The 23,481-nt window shown below is 44.2% G+C and overlaps 1 protein-coding gene across 1 annotated transcript in view; it reads right to left on the bottom strand.

Moving 5' to 3' along the window:
- Positions 1–23,481, bottom strand: part of obscnb (obscurin, cytoskeletal calmodulin and titin-interacting RhoGEF b) — a 533,110-nt gene that overhangs the window by 461,604 nt on the left and 48,025 nt on the right. The window contains 2 exon segments of the mRNA XM_059971780.1: positions 10,548–10,823; positions 21,278–21,553. Coding sequence (XP_059827763.1) covers positions 10,548–10,823; positions 21,278–21,553 — 552 coding nt within the window.

The following is a 23,481-nucleotide window of genomic DNA, read 5'->3' as shown; positions in this document are numbered from 1 at the left end:
CCCTTCTTCTTTTGCAACTGTCCACAGTGCTGTTATACACTGGATCAATTCGTGCTATTTTCTTCATTAGCCAAGTCCATGGCCACACCTCCTGAGCCAAATAATTAATTCCATAATTTATATTTAATCCCAACATCAAGAAAAGTAGAGTGTTGGGCTATATTAGAGTGGTGAACTCATCATCTGAAAAAATGAGCTTAAACTCTACCTTTGATAATAATTAAAACTACTAGACTACTGTGAGGAGAGGATGAGTGACTGGGATTTTCTGGAGTGATGGAAGGAGAGAGATGACTTAATGGCAGTATATAGATTATGAGAGGCATAGATAGAGTAGACAACCAATCACTTTGCTCCAGGAGACAGAGGCAGTGGCCAAAGCCAGAGGACACCTGCTTATGTGGAGAAAAGTTTAGGGGAGAATTTTTATTTATATACAGAGTGGTGGGAATATGGAATGCAAAGCTGAGGATGGTGATAGTGGCTAATGAAGAAGATACATTTAAAAGACTTAGTCACATGGATGCAAGAAAAGTGGAGAGTTAAGGGCTGTGTTAGCTTGATCATAGAGTATGTTTATATTGGTTGGCACAACATCATGGCCTAAAGGGCCCATACTGTGCTGTACTGTTCTATTTTCTATGTTATAAAAATCACAACTGGTTCACTAAAGTCCTTTAAAGGAGGCAATCTGCTGTTTTTTTTAACTGATCTAGCCTATGTGACTGTAGATCCACATCAATATGGGTAATTTTCTTTACCGTATCTGATAGGGCCTAAATAAGCTACTAGGCTGAATCGAAATACAGTATCAAAACAGAATTAAAATGATTGAGCAACACACGCACAATGCTGAATGAACTCAGCAGTCAGGCAGTATCTGCAAGGAGGAATAAAGAGTCAATGTTTCGGGCTAAACCCTTCAACAGACTAGAAAAGAAGGGGAAAGAAGCCAGTAAAATGTGGTGGGGAGAAGGGAAAGAGTAAAACCTAAAAGGGGATAGGTGGAGCCAGGTGGGGGGGGGGGGAGGGAGGGGAGTGAGGAGCAGAGAGGTGATAGGTGGAAAAGGTATCAATCTATCATATCTGGGCACATCAACAGTCAACTGAGCCCAATAAATCTGCTCATGAGTATTCATGCTGCTGCAGTCATATGGAAATACAGAAATAGCAATAAACCACTCAGTTCTATTCCAATATCTAATAAGACTGTGGCATGTACTCTGTGCTCCCTCCTGCCCCTACTACTTTTCACCATCAGGCCTCCTGCATTACAATAAAGCCCAAGATCAACAACCACTTGATTCTGGAATAGTTTCAAAGGACTTGAAGATTGCACGTGTCACTCCACTCTTTAAGAAGGCAGGGAGGCAAAAGACAGGAAATTATAGGTCAGTTAGACTGACTTCAGTAATTGTCAAAATGTAAGAGTCCATTATTAAGGAGGAAGTTTTGGGATACTTGGAGACACATGATAAAATAGGCCGAAGTCAGTATGATTTCCTTAAAGGGAAACCTTGGCTGACAAATCCATTGGAATTATCTGAAAAAATATCAGGCAGGATAGACAAAGGAAAAGTCAGTGGATGTTGCAGAAGGCCTTTGACAAGTGACACATGTGAAGCTTCTAATCAAGATAAGGTATTACAGGAAAGATACGAGACTGAACAGAAGATTGGCTGTCTTTCAATAGGCAAAGAGCGAGAATAAAGTAGGCTTTTTCTGGATGGCTACCAGTTACTAGTGGAGTTCTGCAGTGACAGTGTTGGGACTGCTTCTTCTTACATTATACATATGTCAATGAACTGGATGATGGAATTAATGCCTTTATTGCCAGTTTTGCAGAAAACACAAAAATAGATGGAAGGTCAGGCAGCATTGAGGAAACAGGGAGTCTGCTGATGGACTTGGACAGATTAGGAGAATGGGCAAAGACTAAATGGAATAAAGCGTAGGGAAATGTATGGTCATGGACTTTTGTAGAAGGAATAAAGATGTAGACTATTTTCTAAACAGGGAGAAAATTCAATAATCTGAGGTCCACAGGGACTTGGGAGTCCTTGCACAGGATCCCTTAAAGATTAACTTGCAGGTAGAGTTGGTGGTAAGAAAGGCAAGTGCAATGAAATGGTAGCGTTCATTTCGAGAGGACTAGAATATAAGAGCAAGGATGTAATGCTGAGACATAATAAAGCATTGGTCAGATCATATTTGGAGTATTGTGAGCAGTTTTGGGCCCCTTATCTAAGAAAGGATGTGCTGGCATTGGAGAAGGTCCAGAGCAGGTCGAAGAGAATGATCCTGGGAATGAAGTTCTACTGAGGGGATTTGAGCAGCTAGATACTAAATTAGAACATCAAAAAAATAATCTCTGTTTTATTATTTAGACACATGCAAATTGGCACAGGGTTATTGAGATCAGAGAACTATATGCGTGGCTCAAAGATTTGTGTGGGAGAAGGGGGTTTGAGTTTGTGGGAAAGGAGGGAGATATTCCATGGGGACAGGCTCCACCTGAGCCATGCTCCTGGTGAATTGCATAACCAGAGCTGTGGATAGGGCTTTAAATTAAATAGTACAGGGCAAGTTCAACAGATTGAATAATTAAGGATAAAGTAAAAAAGGGAGAGAGAGTGCAAAAGAGGTTATAGAAGTCTCAAAAAATAAAACAGAAGACAAAAAGCTTGGAAAGGGATAAGAATTTAGCTTCTGGTAACAAAGAGACAAAATTGATCAGGATCAGAATCAGGTTTATTATCACCAGCATGTGACGTGAAATGTGTTAACTTAGCAGCAACCGTTCAATGCAATACATAATCCAGCAGAGAATAAAAATAAAACTAATAATAATAAATAAAAAATTAAATCAATTATGTATATTGAATAGATAGGGGTGGTTTTGTTTTTAAAAAAAAATGAAATCAAATCCTTAGAAAGAAGAGACATAGGACCAGAAGATGTGGAATGCTTGCGGATAGAGTTAAGAAACTGTAAGTGTAAAAAGACTCTGATGGGAATTATACACAACCCTCCAAACAGCAGCCAGGATGTGGGGAGCAAATTAATTGTGCATTTCTGGTCACCACACTATAGGAAGGGTATGATGCTAGAGAAAGTGCAGAAGAAATTTATCAGAATGTGCCCTGAGCCAGAGAATTTTAGATATTGGGAAAGACTGGATAGGCTGGGCTTGTTTGTCCTGGAGCAGAGGAAGCTAACAAATGACATAATAGAAGTACATAACATTATGAGAGGTACAGAAAAGGTCATTGATTCTTCCATATCAAAAGTATATTAACAAATCATGCCACATTACAAAAGTTAGAAAACATCCACTGACAAGTGCCAATTAACATGTATGCCATTTTAATGCTAGATTCTAATTGTCTTTAATAAGAAGTCGGCCTACATACTATCGTCTTACACTGTGCTGCTCCTGTAAAACATTCAAGTTTCTTGGCATACAGTATCTCAGTGATAATAAACCTGACAGATTCTCACCATGTACCAACATAGGTTACCAATAACTTGCAGCTTAACTGAACACAGTGATAACTAATATTCAGACTCCCCACAAGTGACACATCTGCTGTATCTTTTAAAGCCTTTTAATCTGTAGAATTAACAACATATTCCTATAAATCCAGTTGCAACAGTTTGACACTATTTAGAATACCATTTAGAGCTTTTTGTTTGGTGCCCTATAAATTAGATTTAATTGCACTTGCACCCTGCGTTCTTCCAATACACGTTACCTATAAGAAACACTTCAGTTCTTCAAGTTAATTTCAGCAGGTCTTCCTGCCTTGCAACATTTATCACCAAAAGAAAATATGGGTCATCAGAACAAAACTCATTGTGTCTTCAATTGGATTCATCTAAGTGTTCTTTTGTACAGTTACAACATAATGTCCTAATTCTTACATCCTATGCTCTGACCTATGAAGGAAAACTTGTTGCAAGGTCAATTCTTGGAATTCCCGACCTAATGGTCTCATCATCATGACAAATATCATGATAGTTACAGAGACTCACAATCTTCTTAATGCAACCAAAGAAAACAAATAAATGAAGCAAAATTCAAAGGGTATATTTGAGGACACAGGCTAACTGGAAATGTAAAAACTTCAAAACATAGCAGTATTCGGAAGATGTTCCACAAATTCCACCAATTTTTATGTTAAAGAAACATAGAAAGGCTACTGCACAATACAGGACCTTCAGCCCATGATGCTGTGCCACACATGCACTTACATTAGAAATTAACTAGGATTACCCATAGCCCTCCATTTTTCTAAGCTCCATGTACCTGTCCAGGAACCTCTTAAAAGACCCTATTGTTTCTACCTCCACCACCTTCGCCAGCAGTCCATTCCACGCACTCACCACTCTCTGCATAAAAAACTTACCGTCACCATCTCCTCTGTACCTACTTCCAAGCACCTTCAAACTGTGCCCTCTCCTATTAGCCATTTCAGCCCTGAGAAAAAGCCTCTGACTATCCACACGATCAATGCCGCTCATCATCTTATACACCTCTATCAGGTCACTTCTCATCCTCCATCACTCCAAGGAGAAAAGGCCAATTTCACTCAACCTATTCTCATAAGGCATGCTCTCCAATCCTGGAAACATGCTTGTAAATCTATTCTGCACCCTTTCTATGGTTTCCACATCCTTCCTGTAGTGAAGCGACCAGAACTGAGCAAAGTTCTCCAAGTGGGGTCTGACCAGAGTCCTATATAGCTGCAACATTACCTCTCAGCTCCCAAACTCAATCCCACGGTTGATGAAGGCCAATGCACTGTATGCCTTCTTAACCACAGAGTCAACCTGCGCAGCAGCTTTGAGTGTCCTATGGACTTGGACTCCAAGATCCCTCTGATCCTCCACACTGCCAAGTGTCTTACCATTAATATTACATTCTACTATCATATTTGACCTACCAAAATGAACCCCCTCACACTTATCTGGGTTGAACTCCATCTACCACTTCTCAGCCCAGTTTTGCATCCTATCGATGTCCTGCTGTAACCTCTGACAGCCCTCCACACTATCCACAACACCTCCAACCTTTGTGTCATCAGCAAATTTACTAACCCATCTCTCCACTTCCTCATCCAGGTCATTTATAAAAATCACGAAGAGAAAGGCTCCCAGAACAGATCCTTGAGGCACACAACTGATCACCAACCTCCATGCAGAATATCACCCATCAAAAACCACTCTTTGCCTTCTGTGGGCAAGCCAATTCTGGATCCACAAAGCAATGTTCCCTTGGATCCACCTGGATTCCATGCCTTGTTACTTTCTCAATAAGCCTTGTATGGAGCACCTTAACAAATGCTTTGCTAAAATCCATATACACTACATCTTCTGCTCTACCTTCATCAATGAGTTTGGACACATCAGAAAATTCAATCAGGTTCACATGGCACAACCTGATTTTGACAAAGCCATGCTGACTATTCCTAATCATATTATGCCTCGCCAAATGTTCATCAATCCTGCCTATCAGGATCTTTTCCATCAACTTACCAACCAATGAAGTAAGACTTACTGGCCTATAATTTCTTGGGCTAAAGAAAGGAAATAAAGAAACAACGTCAGTAACCCTCCAATCCTCCGGAATCTCTCCCATCCCCATTGATGATGCAAAGATCATCACCAGAGGCTCAGCAATCTCCTCTCTCGCCTCCCACAGTAGCCTGGGGTACACTTCGTCCGGTCCAGGTGATTTATCCAACTTGATGCTTTCCAAAAGCTCCAGCATATCCTCTTTTTTAAAACCTACATGCTCAAGCTTTTCAGTCTGCTGTAAGTCATCCCTACAATCGCCAAGATCCTTTTTCATAGTGAATACTGAAGCAAAGTATTCATTAAATATCTCTGCTACCTCCTCCAGTTCCATACACACTTTTCCACTGTCACACTTAATTGGTCCTATTTTCTCATGTCTTATCCTCTTGCTCTTCACATATTTGTAGAGAGTCTTCCTTAATCCTGCTAGCCAAGGCTTTCCCATGGCCCCTTCTGGCTCTCCTAATTTCATTCTTAATCTCCTTCCTGCTAGCCTTATAATCAAGTCAAGTCAAGTCACTTTCATACAACACACACAAAATGCTGGTGGAACACAGCAGGCCAGGCAGCATCTATGAGGAGAAGCACTGTCGATGTTTCAGGCCGAGACACTATAGTCACTTTTATTGTCACTTTGACCATAACTGCTGGTACAGTACATAGTAAAAATGAGACAACATTTTTCAGGACCATGGTGCTACATGACACAGTACAAAAACTAGACTGAACTACGCAAAAAAAAACAGAGAAAGCTACACTAGACTACAGACCTAAACAGGACTGCATAAAGTGCACAAAAACAGTGCAGGCATTACAATAAATAATAAACAGGACAATAGGGCAAGGTGTCAGTCCAGGCTTCAGGTATTGAGAAGTCTGATAGCTTGGGGGAAGAAACTGTTACATAGTCTGGTCGTGAGAGCCCGAATGCTTCGGAACCTTTTCCCAGACAGCAGGAGGGAGAAGAGATTGTATGAGGGGTGCTTGGGGTCCTTCATAATGCTGTTTCCTTTGTGGATGCAACGTGTAGTGTAAATGTCCATGATGATGGGAAGAGAGACCCCGATGATCTTCTCAGCTGACCTCATTACCCGCTGCAGGGTCTTGAGATCTGAGATGGTGTAATTTCCGAACCAGGCAGTGATGCAGCTGCTCAGGATGCTCTCAATACAACCCCTGTAGGATGTGATGACGATGGGGGGGCAGGGGGGGGGGTGGAAGATGGACTTTCCTCAGCCTTCACAGAAAGTAGAGACGCTGCTGGGCTTTCTTTGCTCTGGAGCTGATGTTGAGGGACCAGGTGAGATTCTCCGCCAGATGAACACCAAGAAATTTGTTGCTCTTTACAATCTCTACCGAGGAGCCGTCAATGTTCAGTGGGGAGTGGTCGCTCCATGCCCTCCTGAAGTCAACAACCATCTCTTTTCAACAACCAATCTTCTAGATCTCTATCATTACCTAGTTTTTTGAACCTTTCATAAGCTTTTCTTCTTGACTACATTTTATACAACACAGTTCCTGTACCCCACCATCCTTTCTGTCTCATTGGGTGAACACCACGCAAGTATCCCCTGAACATTTGCCACATTTTTGCCATACATTTCGCTGAGAACATCTGTTCCCAATTTATGCTTCCAAGTTCCTGCCTGATAGCCTTATAGTTCCCCTTACTCCAATTAAACGCTTTCCTGTCTGTTCCTATCCTTCTCCAATGCTATGGTAAAGGACTTAGAATTGTGATCACTATCTCCAAAATGCTCTCCCACTGAGAGATTTGACACCTGACCAGGTTCATTTCCCAATACCAGTTCAAGTACAGCCTCTTCTCTTAAAGGCTTATCTACATATTGTGTCAGGAAACCTTCATGAACACACCTAACAAACTCCACCCTATCTAAACCCCTTGCTCTAGGGAGATGCCAATCAACATTTGGGAAATTAAAATCTTCCACCACAACAACCCTGTTATTATTACACCTTTCCAGAATCTGTCTCCCTATCTGCTCCTCGATGTCCCTGTTACTATTGGGTGGTCTATAAAAAAAAAACGCCCCGTAGTGTTATTGACCTCTTCTTGTTCCGAACTTCCCTCCACAACTTCCTGCTTTTCTGCAGCTGTGACACTATCTCTGATCAGTAGTGCCATGCCCCCATCTCTTTTGCCTCCCTCCCTGTCCTTTCTAAAACACCTAAAGCTGGCTCTATAAGTAACCATTCCTGCCCCTGAGTCATCCAAGTCTCTGCAACAGCCACAACATCATCGCTCCAAGTACTGATCCAGGCTGTAAGCTCATCCACTTTGTTCATAGTACTCCTTGCATTACAATAAATACATCTCAAACCTTCTCTATCACCTGCCTATCCTCCCTCTAGCACTGTCTACAAGTTTTTTCTATTTGTCAGCCAACTGCCCCTTCCTCCATCTCTTCAGTTTGGTTCCCACCCCCCCAGCAATTCCAGTTTAAACTCTCCCCAACAGCCTTAGCAAACCTCCCAGCCAGGATATTGGTCCTCCTCGGATTCAAGTGCAATCTGTCCTTTTTGTACAGGTCACACGTGCCCCAAAAAAGGTCCCAATGATCCAGAAACCTGAATCTCTGCCCCCTGCTCTAATCTCCCAGCCACACATTTATCCTGCATCTTATTCTATTCCTATACTCACTGTCATCTGGCACAGGCAGCAGTCACGAGATAACTAGCTTTGAGGTCCTGCTTGTCAACTTCCTTCCTAACTCCCCGTAGTCTGTTTTCAGGACCTCCTCCCTTCTCCTACCTATGTTGTTGGTACCAATATGTACTATGACCGCTGGCTGTTCTGCTTCCCACTTCAGGATATCGTGGACATGATCAGAAACATCCCAGACCCTGGCAAACTACCACCCGAGTTTCTTTCCCGCGTCCACAGAATCGCCTGTCTCATCCCCTAATTATACAATCCCCTATCACTGCTGCCATCCTCTTCCTTTCCCTACCCTTCTGAGCCACAGGGCCAGACTGTGCCAGAGGCACGGCCACTGTTGCTTCCCCTAGTAGGCTATTCCACCCCCCCAGAAGTACTCAAACAGGAGTTAAGAGGGACAGCTACAGAGGTACTCTCTAGTATCTGACTCTTGCCCATCCCTCTCCTGACTGCTACCTACTTGTCTGTCTCCCCAGCCCCTAGTATGACTACCTGCCTGTAGCTCCTCTCTAAAACCTCCTCACTCTCCGATTAGATGAAGGTCACTGAGCTGCATCTCCAGTTCCCTCAACGTGGCCCCTGAGGAGCTGCAGCTTGACGAACCTGGCGCAGATATGACCGTCCGGGAGGCTGGGAGTCTCCGGACTTCACACATCTGACCTGGCACCCAGTGCACCGGCCTCACACACATACCTCCTGGTTCTATTCTTCACAAGTTATTGACCTCGCCTCGACCCATTATTGTCTAAGTCTCGCTGAGCCAAAGCTTTTCTATGTGGACGATCTGTTAGCTTTTGTGTATCAGTTCAGTTTATTGTCATTTAGAAACCACAAATGCAATGCAGTTAAAAAATGAGACAGCTTTCCTCCAAAATGATATCACAAAAACACACGACAAAACAGACTACACCAGAAAATCCATATAACATTTGGTAATCCCCAAATCCAGAGTCTGGAGAGGCTGCTGCGTATTAATATTGTGCTACCATCCTAGCGCATTACCCGGAAAGGAGCTCCAAACCCACCAAATAAAACAAGACAACCCAGACAGGAGACCAACTCTACCACCCAATAAACCAAAAATTAAAGCTACAAGACCTACACAAAACCACATAGTTACATATAGTTATAGTTAACATACAGTTACAACAGTGCAGACAATACCATAATTGATAAAAAAGAACAGACCATGGGCACGGTAAAAATAGTCCAAAGATGTTAGAGGACTATAAGTTCGAAAGAAACCACCACACAGTTTCCACAAGTCCTCAGGGTCCCAATAGACTCGTCACCCCACGCAGGCGGCAGAAGGGAATACACCCACTATGGACTTACAAGTATGACAGAGCGGTTGGGGTTTGATGCTTTTGTTGCTGATCTTTTTACGGGGGGGGGGGGGGGGGTTTAATGTTATTGATGCTGTTTTCTTGCAAGAGAAATTTCCGTGTGGGAAATCGGTTAACTTTCGTGGGAGGAAGGGGGAGCGGATTTGCAGTTTGAGAGTTTTGTTTCTTTTTCCTTTACATGTGTGGGGGATGGGTGATTTGATGTCTTTTGTTTCAATGACACCCAAGGGTTTTTCTGTACATGGTTATCTGGAGAAGACAAATATCAGAATTGTATTGTACATGCATACTTTGACAATAAAATGAACCTATGAATCCTTTCAAACCTATGAACCATTGAATATCCATTCATGCCCTGACTAATCAAGAATCTATCAACTTGTGTCCTTAAATATACCCAATGATTTGGCCTCCACAGCCATCAGAGGCAACAAATTCCACAGATTCACCACTCTCTGACTAAAGAAATTCTTCCTCGTCTCTGTTCTAAAAGGACATCCCTCTATTTTGAGTCTGTGTCCTCTGGTCTTAGACTCCTCCACCATTGGAAACATCCTTTCCACGTCCACTCTATCAAGGCCTTTCAACAGTTAATAGGTTTCAATAAGGTTATTCCTCATTCTCCTGAATTCCAATGAGTAGAGACCTAGAGCCATCAAACACTCTTCATATGATAAGGCTTTCAATTACAGAATTATTTTTGTGCAACTCAAAGAAATATTTGAAGATTATCTTGAATGGACCTGAACACCTTTTCTTAACACTGCAACCATTAACAGCGAGGAACAGACATTCTTATTGACTTTTAGATCAAATGTTTCACAGTAATAACTGAAGATGTTTTGATGAGCCAATAGTTGGAGCACACATTTCATACTTTGGGCTAATGCTGATGGAAATTACTACCATCTATAACATCACAGTATTTTTAAATGTCTTACCTTTGACAGCTACATTGATGGTGATCTCATCCTCTTTGGTTTTAAATACATAGGCCCCGGAATCTCCAGATCTTGCATTGTGAATGACCAGTCTTCGTATAGTGCCTTCTGATTCAGCATTTACGGCCTTATTCAGCTTTACTTTCTGTCCTTTTCTGTACCACGTTCCTTCTACAGTACTTTGAGCTACTTCACAAACCAGGACTACCTTCTCTCCCACAATTGCCGTGTACTCTGTTTGTGTTGTGGACTTTTTCAAGACAGTTGTAGTTGGTTCTGCAGACATAAAACAGAATAAAAATGTTGAGAGGATTAAGACAATGACTACTTGAAAATATTTGAAATATAATGAAGAAATTAATTACTGAGTTCCTCCAGTGTGTTTGTATGGGTTGTAGGGTAATAACTGTTCCTGAACCTAGTAGTATGGGACCTAAGGCTCCTGCACCTCCTGCCTAATGCTCCTGCAGCAAGAAGGGAGCATGGTTTGAATAGTGGGTGACCTTGATGATAAAAAGAATGAGGAATCACTTTATTCAAAATCCTGAGGGAGCTTGACAGGATAGATGTTGGAATGTTTCCACCAGTGGGAGAGTCTCAAACAACAAGGGTCTGATCATTTAAAACTGAGGTACGTATAAATGACTTCTCCCAGAGTGTGGTGAACCCCTGGAATTCTTTGTCCCTGTGGATGGTTGAATCCGGATTATTAGAAATATTTAAAGAGGAGGTTGGTAAATATTTGATAGTCCAAGGATTACAGGGATGGAGAAGTCGCACAGGAGAGTTAAGGCAGCATATATCAGCCATAATGATTAGAGGAATAGACTTGTTGGGCATGATGGCCTACTCTTCTATTTTCTTGTGGCCTTTGGTATGCATGTTTATATTTGATATGTTCTTAATACCATTCAACAATCTAACTAATCTTTCCAAACCAACTCTGTCCCAATGTTTTGATGCATATTAGTATTCCTAGAAATATATAATGCCCATTCATTACCATCTGCAGACTTGGTTGCAGACTCTGGTGCAATGCCCTTCCAAATATTTTATTTTAATTTCTACTTAATCAAAATTCTCCTTAATATTAAGTGAAGATTAGGATTGAAAATTATTCCACTACTTTATAATGACGTTAAAACATTGTGTCACTAATATTTTCTGTAGAACTTCCATAATGATTATAAATATCAATTGTCAAGCTTGCCAAGTTATATTAGTTTTGGTATTTGAAGATCTTCTTATCATTGACATTTGTGTCAATACTCTACACTTAGTGCTCCTAGTGAGTCAAAAAGACAGAAATTGATAGGCGAAGAACAAATCCTGTCTCTAGTATAATTTTTTATCAGAGACACTCTAAATTACAGCCTGGCATTGCTGGCTAGGAGGAATAATGCTTGTGAAGGTTCTTTGTGAATGCTTGCACCTTGGAGAAGTATTCATAAGCACTCCCTCAACGTGCAAGTGTTAAATTCCTGCACCATCCTGCCAACTCTTCAGGGAAAACTAAACTGAATCATTTCTTGAGTGTGAAGATTGAATAAGCTCCACAGTGCCGTAATGAGCAACAAATTGTGACCTGTACCAGATATCAGTGGTGGCAATCTAAAAAGATCCTACAGCTAGGGATAGATAGGGGCGCCACAGCAGCAGTTAGTACAAAGCTATTACAGCTTGGGGTGCTGGAGTATGGAGTTTAATTCCAGTGTGCTCTGTAAGAAAGCTTCTATATTCTTCCTGTATACACATGGGTTTCCCCTCACTGTCCAAAGATTCCTGGCTAGTAAGTTAATTGGTCCTTGTAAATAGTCCTGTGATTAGGCTAGGGCTAATTAGTGAGCTACTGGGCAAGGAATACCTTAATGGGCCAGAAGGGTCTGTTCTGCACTGTATATTTAAATTAATTAGCTTTTGATTTACTGTAGATAGGGCAGATAGTCTTCTTCCCAGGCTGGAAAAGTCAAATACTACAAGGCATAGCTATAAAGCAAAAGAGGAAAAGTTTAAAGGAGATGGGCAAAGCAATTCTTTATATATGCACACAAAGGTTCTTATAATGCACTGCCAGGAGAGTTGGTGGAAGCAGATATGAGAGCAATGTTAAGAGGCATTTAGACCGGCACATGAACAAGCTGAGAACAGACATAAAAGGACCATGTGCAGAGGTGAGCTTAGTTAGATTGTCACCATGGTCAGTGCAGACTTGGTTGGCTGAAGGGACTTCATTGTAAAGCATTTCATTTCAGTCCACATATTCCACAACACTTCTGTTCATTTACCACTTCCTAAAAAGGAATACTTAAAATTTGACAAAATATTTTGTCATCACCCTTCATGGCAACTTGAGTAGTTTTAACATTAGTTAATTTACAAAACTGACAAAACCTTACCCTTCACTTTAACAGGAAGTACCTGAAACTTCCACCTGCACCCCTTCAGCCACATTGACACTAAACTCCTCCTATTTCACTGTTCAGAATCTCCCGCTTACTGGAATATCCCTTTACCTACTAACAGCCTTTCTCAATCAACTTTTGTGATTTCCTATCTGACGCCATTGAAATTAGCCATCTCCCAACTTATGACTAACTTTTATACCGTAGTCCTATCTTTTTCCATAGCTGTAGTTACTGGTCCCAAAGTACTCCCCCACTGACAAATCAACCATCTGTCCAGCCTCATTTTCCTAACACAAAGCGATGTGTAGCCCCTTTTCTAATAGGACCTTTGCTTCAGAAAACTTTCCTGGACACTTATAAATTCTGATCCAATTACTCCCTTAGTACCAGGGCAATCCCAATAAACATTAGTGAAATTAATACCAGCAACAATATCAACTCTATTATTCCTATATCAATTTGTGATATTAAATCTTCTGTTGAACTCCCTAAATTCACTTTGCAGAGCTTTACTAATACGTGGATACCAAGATGCACCATGGCTTCTGGCTACTCAACCTCTCCCTTTGAAACGTGCTGTTCTGCTGAGATCTTTGACAATGGCACCAGGGAGGAAATATGCCATCCTGGAGTCTCATTTGCAGCCATAGAAAGGCCTATCCGTAATCATAACTATGAAGTTACCCCCTTCACTACCGCTTACCAACACTTGTTACCTAATGACAATGTGACCACCCTCCATCCTCCCCCCTCCCTGCAGGTTAACAAGTTTCTTTTGTCTTTCCCCAGTTCTGACGTGTTTTCAATCTGAAAAGATCTTCCCACAGGTGCAGCCTGACCTCTAGTGTTTCCAGCACTTTCTATTTTTATCTTAAATATAAGCAGCTTTGTTGACGTACATTACCCAGAAACTAAGAACTTTAAAATAGCAAAAAAAAGGATGCATGACAGTGTTAATCAAGAAATGTTTTACCAAATAACATTTAAGATAATGAAGAGATTATGAGAGGTATAGATAGGGTAAATGCAAGCAGGCTTTTTCCACTGAGGTTAGGTGGGACTAGAACCAGAGGACATGGGATGAGGAGTTTAAGAGGAACATATCGGAAAACTTCATTCAGAGAGTCGTGAGAGTGTGAAATGAGCAACCAGCACAACTGGTGCATGCAAGTTTGATTTCAATGTTTAAGAGAAGTTTGGATAAGTATGTGAATAGTAGGGATATGGAGGGCTATGGTCTCAATGCAGGTCGATTGAGTAGGCAGTTTAAATGGTTTCAGCATGGACTAAAAGGGCTGAAGGGCCTGTTTCTGTGCTATACTTCTCTATTACTATATAACTTAGTTTCTTTCCCACAGATGCAGCCTGACCTCAAATATTTCCAGCATTTTCTATTTTTATTTTAAATACAATGCCAGTCATCCAGTAAAATTTTAAAAGCAACAGCATAGCCGAACCATTGCTTTTACCACCTTTTTTACCAAATAACATTTAAGATAATGAAGAGATCATATCAAGCAACAACACACACAAAGTGCTGGTAGAACACAGCAAGCTAGGCAGCATCTATAGGGAGAAGCGCTGTCGACGTTTTGGGCCGAGACCCTTCGTCAGGACTAACCGAAAGGAAAGAACCAGCATTTTGTGTGTGTTGTTGTTTGAATTTCCAGCATCTTCAGATTTCCTTGTGTTAGATCATATCGCGGTTCAGTCTGACATGAAAGAACAAAAAAGGTGGTTTTAATATAATCAGTTGGTCTGGCAGTATCTGTAGAGGTAGAACTATTTAACTAACTGAATGTTTAAAAGTTGAATGAGGAACATGTTATAATCCAGGAATACTTTACATTGTATGCTTCCTACATATATGATTTGAATATAACTGTTTTACACGTCCTAATGATTATATAGAAAATATAATCTCTACTGATGTCAGCCAGTACAACGTGAAAGGTTTAAAAAGGCAAGGTATCTTCAACCGTTTTTAATTCAGAGCAAGAAGGCTGCTTGTGAACTGTTGATTTTTCAGGATGAAGGGTGTTTTTTACTACTCGGGTTAAAGAGAGGCGAAACTGCACAGGCGCATGACGTCAGCCAGTAGAGCAGGAAAGGTTTAAAAAGACTGCCGTTTCCAGTCAGCGTCAGAGCGGGCAGCAGAGTAGTAGGGCTTTGGCTCAACAGGCTGAGGCGGTAACAGGATGAGACAAGGCAGGAAGTATGTGTGTGAGTGCAAACACGAGGAAATCTACAACACACACAAAATGTTGGTGGAACACAGCAGGCCAGGCAGCATCTATAGGAAGAAGTACAGTCATCATTTCAGCCGAGACCCTTGGGTCGACTGTACTTCATCCTATAGATGCTGCCTGGCCTGCTGTGTTCTACCAGCATTTTGTGTGTGTTGCTAGTATGTGTGTGAGGCCAGATTTTCTGTGCTCACTGTCAGGTGTGGGGGGTCCTGGAGTCTCCCAGCCTCCCGGATGGCCATTTCTGCACCAGGTGTTGAGCTGCAGCTCCTGAGGGACGAAGTTAAGGAACTGGAGATGCAGCTCGATGACCTTCACCTAGTCAGGGAGAGCGAGGAGGAGACAGAGAGGAGTTACAGGAAGGTAGTCACACTGGGGCCACAGGAGACAGACAAGTGGGTCACAATCAGAAGAGAAAATGGGAAGAGTATCCCTGCTGCTATACCACTTGACAATAAGTACTCCTGTTTGAGTACTGTTGTGGGGGGGATGGGGATGACAGCCTACCTGGGGGAAACGACAGTGGCCGTGCCTCTGGCACAGAGTCTGGCCCTGTGGCTCAGAAGGGTAGGGAAGGGAAGAGTAAGGCGGTAGTGATAGGGGACTCTATAGTTAGGGGGTCAGACAGGCGATCCTGTGGACACAGGAAAGAAACTCGGATGGTAGATTGCCTCCCAAGTGCCAGGGTCCAGGATGTTTCAGATCGCGTCCAAGATATCCTGCAGTGGGAGGGAGAACTGGGCTGAGAAGTGGCAGATGGGGTTCAACCCAGATAAGTGTGAAGTGGTTCATTTTGGTAGGTCAATTATGATGGCAGAATATAGTATTAATGGTAAGACTCTTGGCAGTGTGAGAATCAGAGGAATCTTAGGGTCTGTGTCTAAGACACTCAAAGCAGCTGTGCAGGTTGACTCTGTGGTTAAGAAGGCATACGGTGTATTGGCCTTCATCAATCGTGGAATTGAAATCAGGAGCCGAGAAGTAATGTTGCAGCTATATAGGACCCTGGTCAGACCCCACTTGGAGTACTGTGCTCAGTTCTGGTTGCCTCACTACAGGAAGGATGTGAAAGCCATAGAGAGGAGATTTACAAGGATGTTCCCTGTACTGGGGAGCATGCCTTATAAGAATAGGTTGAGTGAACTTGGCCTTTTCTCCTTGGAGCGAAGGAGGATGAGAGGTGACCTGATAGAGGTGTAAAAGACGATGAGAGGCACCGATCATGTGGATAGTCAAAGTCTTTTTCCCAGGGCTGAAATGGTTGCCACAAGAAGACACAGGTAGGTGCAGGGGAGTAGATACAGAAGAGATGTCAGGGGTAAGTTTTTTCACTCAGAGAGTGGTGAGTGCATGGAATGGGCTGCCAGCAACGGTGGTAGAGGTGAATATGATAGGATCTTTTAAGAGGCTTTTAGATAGGTACATGGAGCTTAGTAAAACAGAGGGCTATAGTGTGGTAAACTATATGTATACCTGTCTGGACATGCCCCTCTGCTGACTACTCCTGTGGCTCCTCCCACAGACCCCTGTATAAAGGTGATTGGAGTTACTGCTCCTCCCTCAGTCTCCAAGATGTTGTGGTCACTTCTGCTGCTAATAAAAGCCTCTCGTTCCCCTCCCGTCTCCGATAGTTTATTGATGGTGCATCAATTTTATTAGCAGCAATTTTAAAAACATGGAGAGCATTTTATGACCGGACAGATTGGATATTGACCCTCAATCTCCGGAAGCTAGCATCGCTTTTGAACTCTGGCTTGCATGCTTCCAATTGTACCTGGAGGAGATTTGTGTGACCGAGCTGGCAACGATGCACAAAATTCTCCACTCCAGGGTCAGTCCGCGGGTCTACTCCCTGATCAGGGACCTGCCAACCTACCAAAGGGCACTGGACGCCCTCAAAAGACAATACCTGCAGCCGGTGAACACCGTCTACGCAAGACATCGCATAGCGACATGGCGGCAGTGGGCCGGAGAGTCGAGCATTGAGTTTGTTTGGGCCCTACAGACACTCGAGCGGGCCTGCGACTGCAGGGGACTGATGGCAGAGCAGCATGCGGAGCTGCTCGTAAGAGACACCTTTGTTACAGGGATCAGGTCAGTGTACATGTACCAGCGGCTGCTGGAGCACACCGATCTTACCTTACATTTGGCAATCGAGCTGGCCGACACGCTGGAGGCCGCTCTGCATGATGCTGATGCTCTCCAGGCGCGCTATCTCCTGCCAGCCCCGTGGACGCTGCAGACCCCGCAACCCGCCGGTGAATCGACCTTGGCTGCTGCCGGTTGCGAGTCCATGAAGTCCCCGCGACCCGCCAGCATACCGACCATAGCTGCTGCAAGTCTGCGAAGTGTTACTTCTGTGTACTCGAAAAGCACCCCCGAAAACACTGCCCGGCCCAAGAAGCTACCTGCTTCATCTGCGGAAAGAAGGGCCACTTTGCCAAGGCCTGTAAGTCCAAACCACGAGTGGGGTCAAGCAGCTCCTCGTGCGAGACATGGGGGCGGCCATCTTGCCTGCCCGCCTCGTGCAAGACATGGGGGCAGCCATCTTTGTCAGCTCCACCTCGCCCCGCCCCCGACCCGCGGGTGCTTACTGGGCACCAAGGCGGCGATGCAACTCTGGCCTCCGTAACCCTCGACCAAAGTGCTCCACACCAGCTCGCAAGGTCAATGATGGACATCCTGGTGGAGGGGCACAGGAATAGCTGCCTGTTTGACACGGGCAGCACTGCGAGTTTTATTCACCCAGACACAGTGCAACGCTGCGGACTTGTGACACAGCCGATAAGCCAGAAGGTCACCATGGCTTCTGGATCGCATTCCACAGACATCCGAGGGGGTTGTGTAGCAACATCGGTGGTGCAGGGCACAGAATATCGGAACTTTGCGTTACTGGTCCTGCCTCAACTGTGTGCGCCTGTGCTATTGGGGCTCGACTTCCAGAGCCGCCTGAAAAGTGTGACAATGGAGTATGATGGGCCCCTCCCACCAATCACTGTCAGAAATCCTCAGTTTTGTGGGACTTCATCATATACCCCGCTACTGACCACACATACACACCGACCCGCCCATCCCACCCAACACCATGCCAACGGCTGCGCTACTGGCACCACTTGCAGCCTCTCCACCCTCAAGATCCCTCCCCCACCGCTGTTCGCCAACCTGACCCCCAACTGTAGACCTGTGGCAACTAAAAGCAGGAGGTACAGCACGGGGGACAGGGCCTTCATTAAGTCGGAGGTGCAGTGGCTGCTCAGGGAGGGGATCATTGAGCCAAGCACAAGTCCTTGGAGGGCCCAGGTGGTCGTTGTTCGGACCGGGCAGAAAAATAGGATGGTCATGGACTATAGCCAGACCATCAATAGGTTCACGCAGCTTGACACATACCCCCTACCCAGCATCGCAGATATGGTCAATCAGATAGCTCAGTACAAGGTGTACTCGACCATAGACTTGAAATCCGCTTACCGTCAGCTCCCCATCCGCCCAAAGAACCGCCCCTACACCACCTTTGAGGCTGGCGGCAGGCTCTATCACATCCTGCGCATCCCCTTGGGTGTCACGAATGGTGGCTCTGTCTTCCAGACGGAAATGGACCGGATGGTGGACCACTGCCAACTGAAGGCCACGTTCCCATATTTGGATAACATCACCATCTGCAGTCACAACTGGCAGGATCATAACACCAACCTCCAATGATTTTTCCAAGCGGCCAAAGCTCTTAACCTCATCTATAACAGGGACAAGTGTGTGTTCGGAACCACCCGACTTGCAATCCTTGGGTATGTCATGGAGAACAGGGTCATTGGCCCTGACCCCGACCGTATGCACCTCCTGTTGGAACTCCCTCTTCCCACCACCCTCAGAGCCCTCAAACGGTGCCTGGGCTTCTTTTCCTATTACGCCCAATGGGTCCCTCACTACGCAGACAAAGCCCGCCCCCTGGTCAAGTCCACCGCATTTCCCCTCTCAGCCGAGGCCCGCTCGGCCTTCAGCCGCATTAAAGGGGACATTGCCAAAGCAACGATGCACGCGGTGGATGAGACCATTCCCTTCCGAGTAGAGTGACGCCTCCAACTTCGCGCTAGCTGCTACCCTCAATCAGGCAGAAAGGCCTGTAGCATTCTTCTCTCGTACCCTTCAGGGCCCTGAAATTCGGCACTCCACGGTGGAGAAAGAAGCCCAGGCCATAGTGGAAGCTATTAGGCACTGGAGGCACTATCTCGCTGGCAAAATGTTCACCTTGCTGACCGACCAGCGCTCAGTTGCGTTCATGTTCAGCAACCAACAGCGGGGCAAAATCAAAAATGATAAAATTTTGAGGTGGAGAATCGAACTCTCCACCTACAACTATGACATCCTGTACTGGCCTGGAAGACTCAATGAGCCCCCTGATGCCCTATCACGGGGAGCGTGTGCCAGTGCGCAGCTCGACCAGCAATACACCCTCCATGCAGATCTTTGCCACCTGGGGGTCACCCAACTTTACCATTTCGTGAAAGCTCGTAACCTGCCTTACTCCCTTGAGGAAATCAGGACAATGACCAGGGACTGTCAAGTCTGCGCTGAGTGCAAACCACACTTCTACCATCCTGAACAGGCACAACTTATCAAGGCCACCTGACTGAGTGTCGACTTTAAGGGCCCCCTTCTCTCCACCTACCGCAATGTGTACTTACTCAACATAATCGACGAGTACTCGCGATTCCCCTTCGCCATCCCCTGCCCCGATACCACTGCCACATCCGTCATTAAAGCCCTGCGCCAGCTCTTCACTCTGTTCGAATATCCCTGCTATATCCACAGTGATAGAGGGTCCTCATTTATGAGTGACGAGCTGCGCCAGTACCTGCTGGCTAGGGGTATTGCTACTAGTAGGACCACAAGCTATAATCCTCAGGGGAATGGACAGGTAAAGAGGGAGAATGCCACTGTGTGGAAGGCCACACTCTTAGCCCTTAGGTCAAAGGGATTGCTGGTCTCTCGCTGGCAGGAGGTCCTCCCTGAGGCACTCCACTCCATCCGCTCCCTGTTATGCATGTCCACCAATGCCACCCCTCATGAGTGACTCTTTTCTTTTCCCAGGAAGCCTGCCACTGGGGCCACCCTACCAATTTGGCTGACGTCCCCAGGGCCAGTGCTGCTCCGGAAACATGCGAGGAGCAATAAATACTCCCTGATGGTCCGATGGTCGAGAGGGTTCACCTACTTCATGCAAACCCCCAGTATGCCTACGTGGTCTTACCTGATGGGCGGGAGGACACAGTCTCCGTCTGCAACCTGGCGCCCACAGGAGCACCAGACACCCACCCCGTACCCACCAATGTATATATACACCCACGAGACCCCGCGCACAGCAAGCCCTACGCAGACTCCTCACGACACTCCCATACCAGACGCCATGCATGAGGGGTTACTGACGCCTAACGGGCTGGCACCTCCAGTCAGGCTGGAGCCAGTGCAACCACCATCACCAGTGCAATCACCACCGGTGCTACGTAGATCGCAGCGACAGACTCGACCGCCTGACAGACTTAACCTGTAAATATACTTGTAAGAAACTTCGCCCCGTGGGGACTCTCTTTTAAAAAAAAGTGGGGGGGGGGGGAGGTGAATGTGGTAAACTATGTGTATACCTGTCTGAACACGCCCCTCTGCTGACTGCTCCTGTGGCTCCTCTCACAGACCCCTGTATAAAGGCGATTGGAGGCAGTGCTCCTCCCTCAGTCTCCAAGATGTTGTGGTCACTTTTGCTGCTAATAAAAGCCTATCGTTCGCCTCCCATCTCCGAGAGTTATTGATGGTGCATCATATTTGAGGTAGGGACATGTTCAGCCAACTTTGTGGACCGAAGGGCCTGCATTATGCTGTAGGTTATCTATGTTTCTAAAACGTTAGGGCAAAGAGGAAGGAAGACAAAATGCTAAATTTAATTTTTCACAACTGACAACTGATGATCACAGGTCCAAGTGGAAGCTTCATTTGTGAGACTTAAACTTGGCAGAGCGAGTTGTTATCTGCTTTATAACTTAATACAACAACCTGTTATATTTAAAGCAATGAGCAAACTTATTCTTACCTTTGATCTTAACTTGGAATGTTAGACTGTCATCATTAGATGTGCAGGTGTAGTTTCCTTGGTCGCTCTGCTGCACTTTTTTGATGACAAGTTTGCGTTGTGTTCCCTGAGAGATGATGTTTATCCTCTGGTCCGGCTTAACCTCTTTTTGATCCTTTCTCCATATGACCACAGCATTAGCTGGTGACACCTCACAAGACAATTCCAAACATTCTGAGGCTACTACTGTAACTTCAGATGGAGTTTTTGGCTTGTTTATGAATCTGACAGCTGCATCTGAAAACAAATATATTTCTATTATAATTCATGCTTTAAGTCATATGAAGATATAAATATATCTAGAAACAGAAGACTTTGAACCTGACATTAAATAAGACATCTATCTAACCCCTACATACTGTATCTACCCCTCATAAATCTTTACCCACTTGTTAACCAAATATTTATCCACCTCTACCATAATTCATCTCTGTCTTAAGTGAGAGAAGTGACACCTGCCCTTTCGCCTCTTCCCTTTCTGCACTCCAGAGATCCAAACACTTCTTCCTGATGAAACACTAATTCACTCACACCTCTTCCAAACTCGTGTACTAATTTAATGCTCAGAATATAGTTTGGAGATACAGTCGGCCCTCCTTATCCACGTGGGATTGGTTCCAAGACCCACCCCCCCCCAACCCCAGCGGATGCTGAAGTCCCTATTTAACCTGTCTCAGTGCGGTGGTCTTTAGGACTCAGCGGGACCCCAGACTTTATTTAACATGTCTCCATGCGGTGGACATTAGGACCTGGCGTAGCTCTGAATCCGCGGTGTTACTGTTCATGAAAATAATCACGATCGTGATTGAAAATAAGGTGGAAGTAATAAACTGATCCGAAAGATGTGAAACGCCATCGGTCATTGGAAAAGCCTTTGGTTTGGCTACAGTTGGTCAACGATCGGAACAATTTTAATGGAGCATTTGAAAGGCCCTGCACCAATGAAAGCTACAATTATTATTAAGCGACGCAGTGGTTTAATTATTGAAGTACATGTATTTCTTAAGTGTTTTATATGCATAGAAAGGTAAAATATGCACTATACACTAAGAAAAACGTTTGACTGACGCTAAATAATGCCAGATGTATCTGTTCCAACTTCAAATCTGACTTAAAAACAGACTCAGGTACAGAACTCATTCATAACCCGGGGACTGCCTGTACTTTTAACTAATTTCTAAATTACTTATAATACCTAATACAATGTAAATGCTATGTAAATAGTTGTTATACTGTATTGTTTAGGGAATAATGACAAGAAAAAATAGCCTGTACATGCTCAAACAACGAGTACTGGAGAGAGAACTTCCAGGTTTTCCCAATCCGCAGTTGGTTGAATCCGCGCATGCAGAATCCGCGGATAAGGAGGGCCTACTGTACCAAAATGCATACTGGGTGATTACATATGGAGTATCTGCATTCAGTTCACATAAATAAACCTGAGCTTCCAGTTGCCTGCAACTTTAATTCACCATCTCACTTCCAATTTCATCTTTCCATCTATGGTCTCCTGCACTGTTATGAGGCCGAACACTCAGGAACACTACATCTTAATTTTGGGCATATTGCGACAAGACCACCACTCATAACATAGCCATTTGTGGAAGCGTCCACAGTTCTCATTAGCTGGATTTGGCCCTCCAAGCCCACAAAATCAGAATAGGACCAAATTATCCTCCTTTCCGGAGAACTGGCTCAGAAACATTGAACTACCTAAGCCTTACCTTAACTGGCATTTAAACACCAACTTTTAAGTTCAACATTCATATTTACCAACAAATTTCTTGTATTGTTTACATGCACAGAAGAGATGCAGTTTAGTGCCATTTTTAACACATTTGTAAATCCTAGCACTTGCAAGAGTTATACTGGTGACTTTCAACATATGGTGCTGATTTAAATTTTGAAATTGAAACTTTCTGACTAATTTAATCTGCTTGCTATCTTTTGTCTAGGTGACTTTTGCAGTGCAGTACTTATTCTAATTTAGAACTTGTCATGCTCCAGTCCATCCCCTGTTGATATAAAACAATATTTTCTTATAAGCTGACAATGCTCTCCGGTAAGTTGTAAGTTCAGCTATACTGGGTAATTTAACCACAAATTAAATACCAAATATATATTTGAGCATTCTATCAAAGGAAGGACACAAAAGCATTAAACAC

The sequence above is a fragment of the Hypanus sabinus genome, chromosome 6 (assembly GCF_030144855.1).
Source record: "Hypanus sabinus isolate sHypSab1 chromosome 6, sHypSab1.hap1, whole genome shotgun sequence".
In the NCBI taxonomy this organism is placed as follows: Eukaryota; Metazoa; Chordata; class Chondrichthyes; order Myliobatiformes; family Dasyatidae; genus Hypanus; species Hypanus sabinus.
Note: the sequence above shows the minus strand (reverse complement) of the source record. Positions and strands in the feature narration are given on the sequence as shown.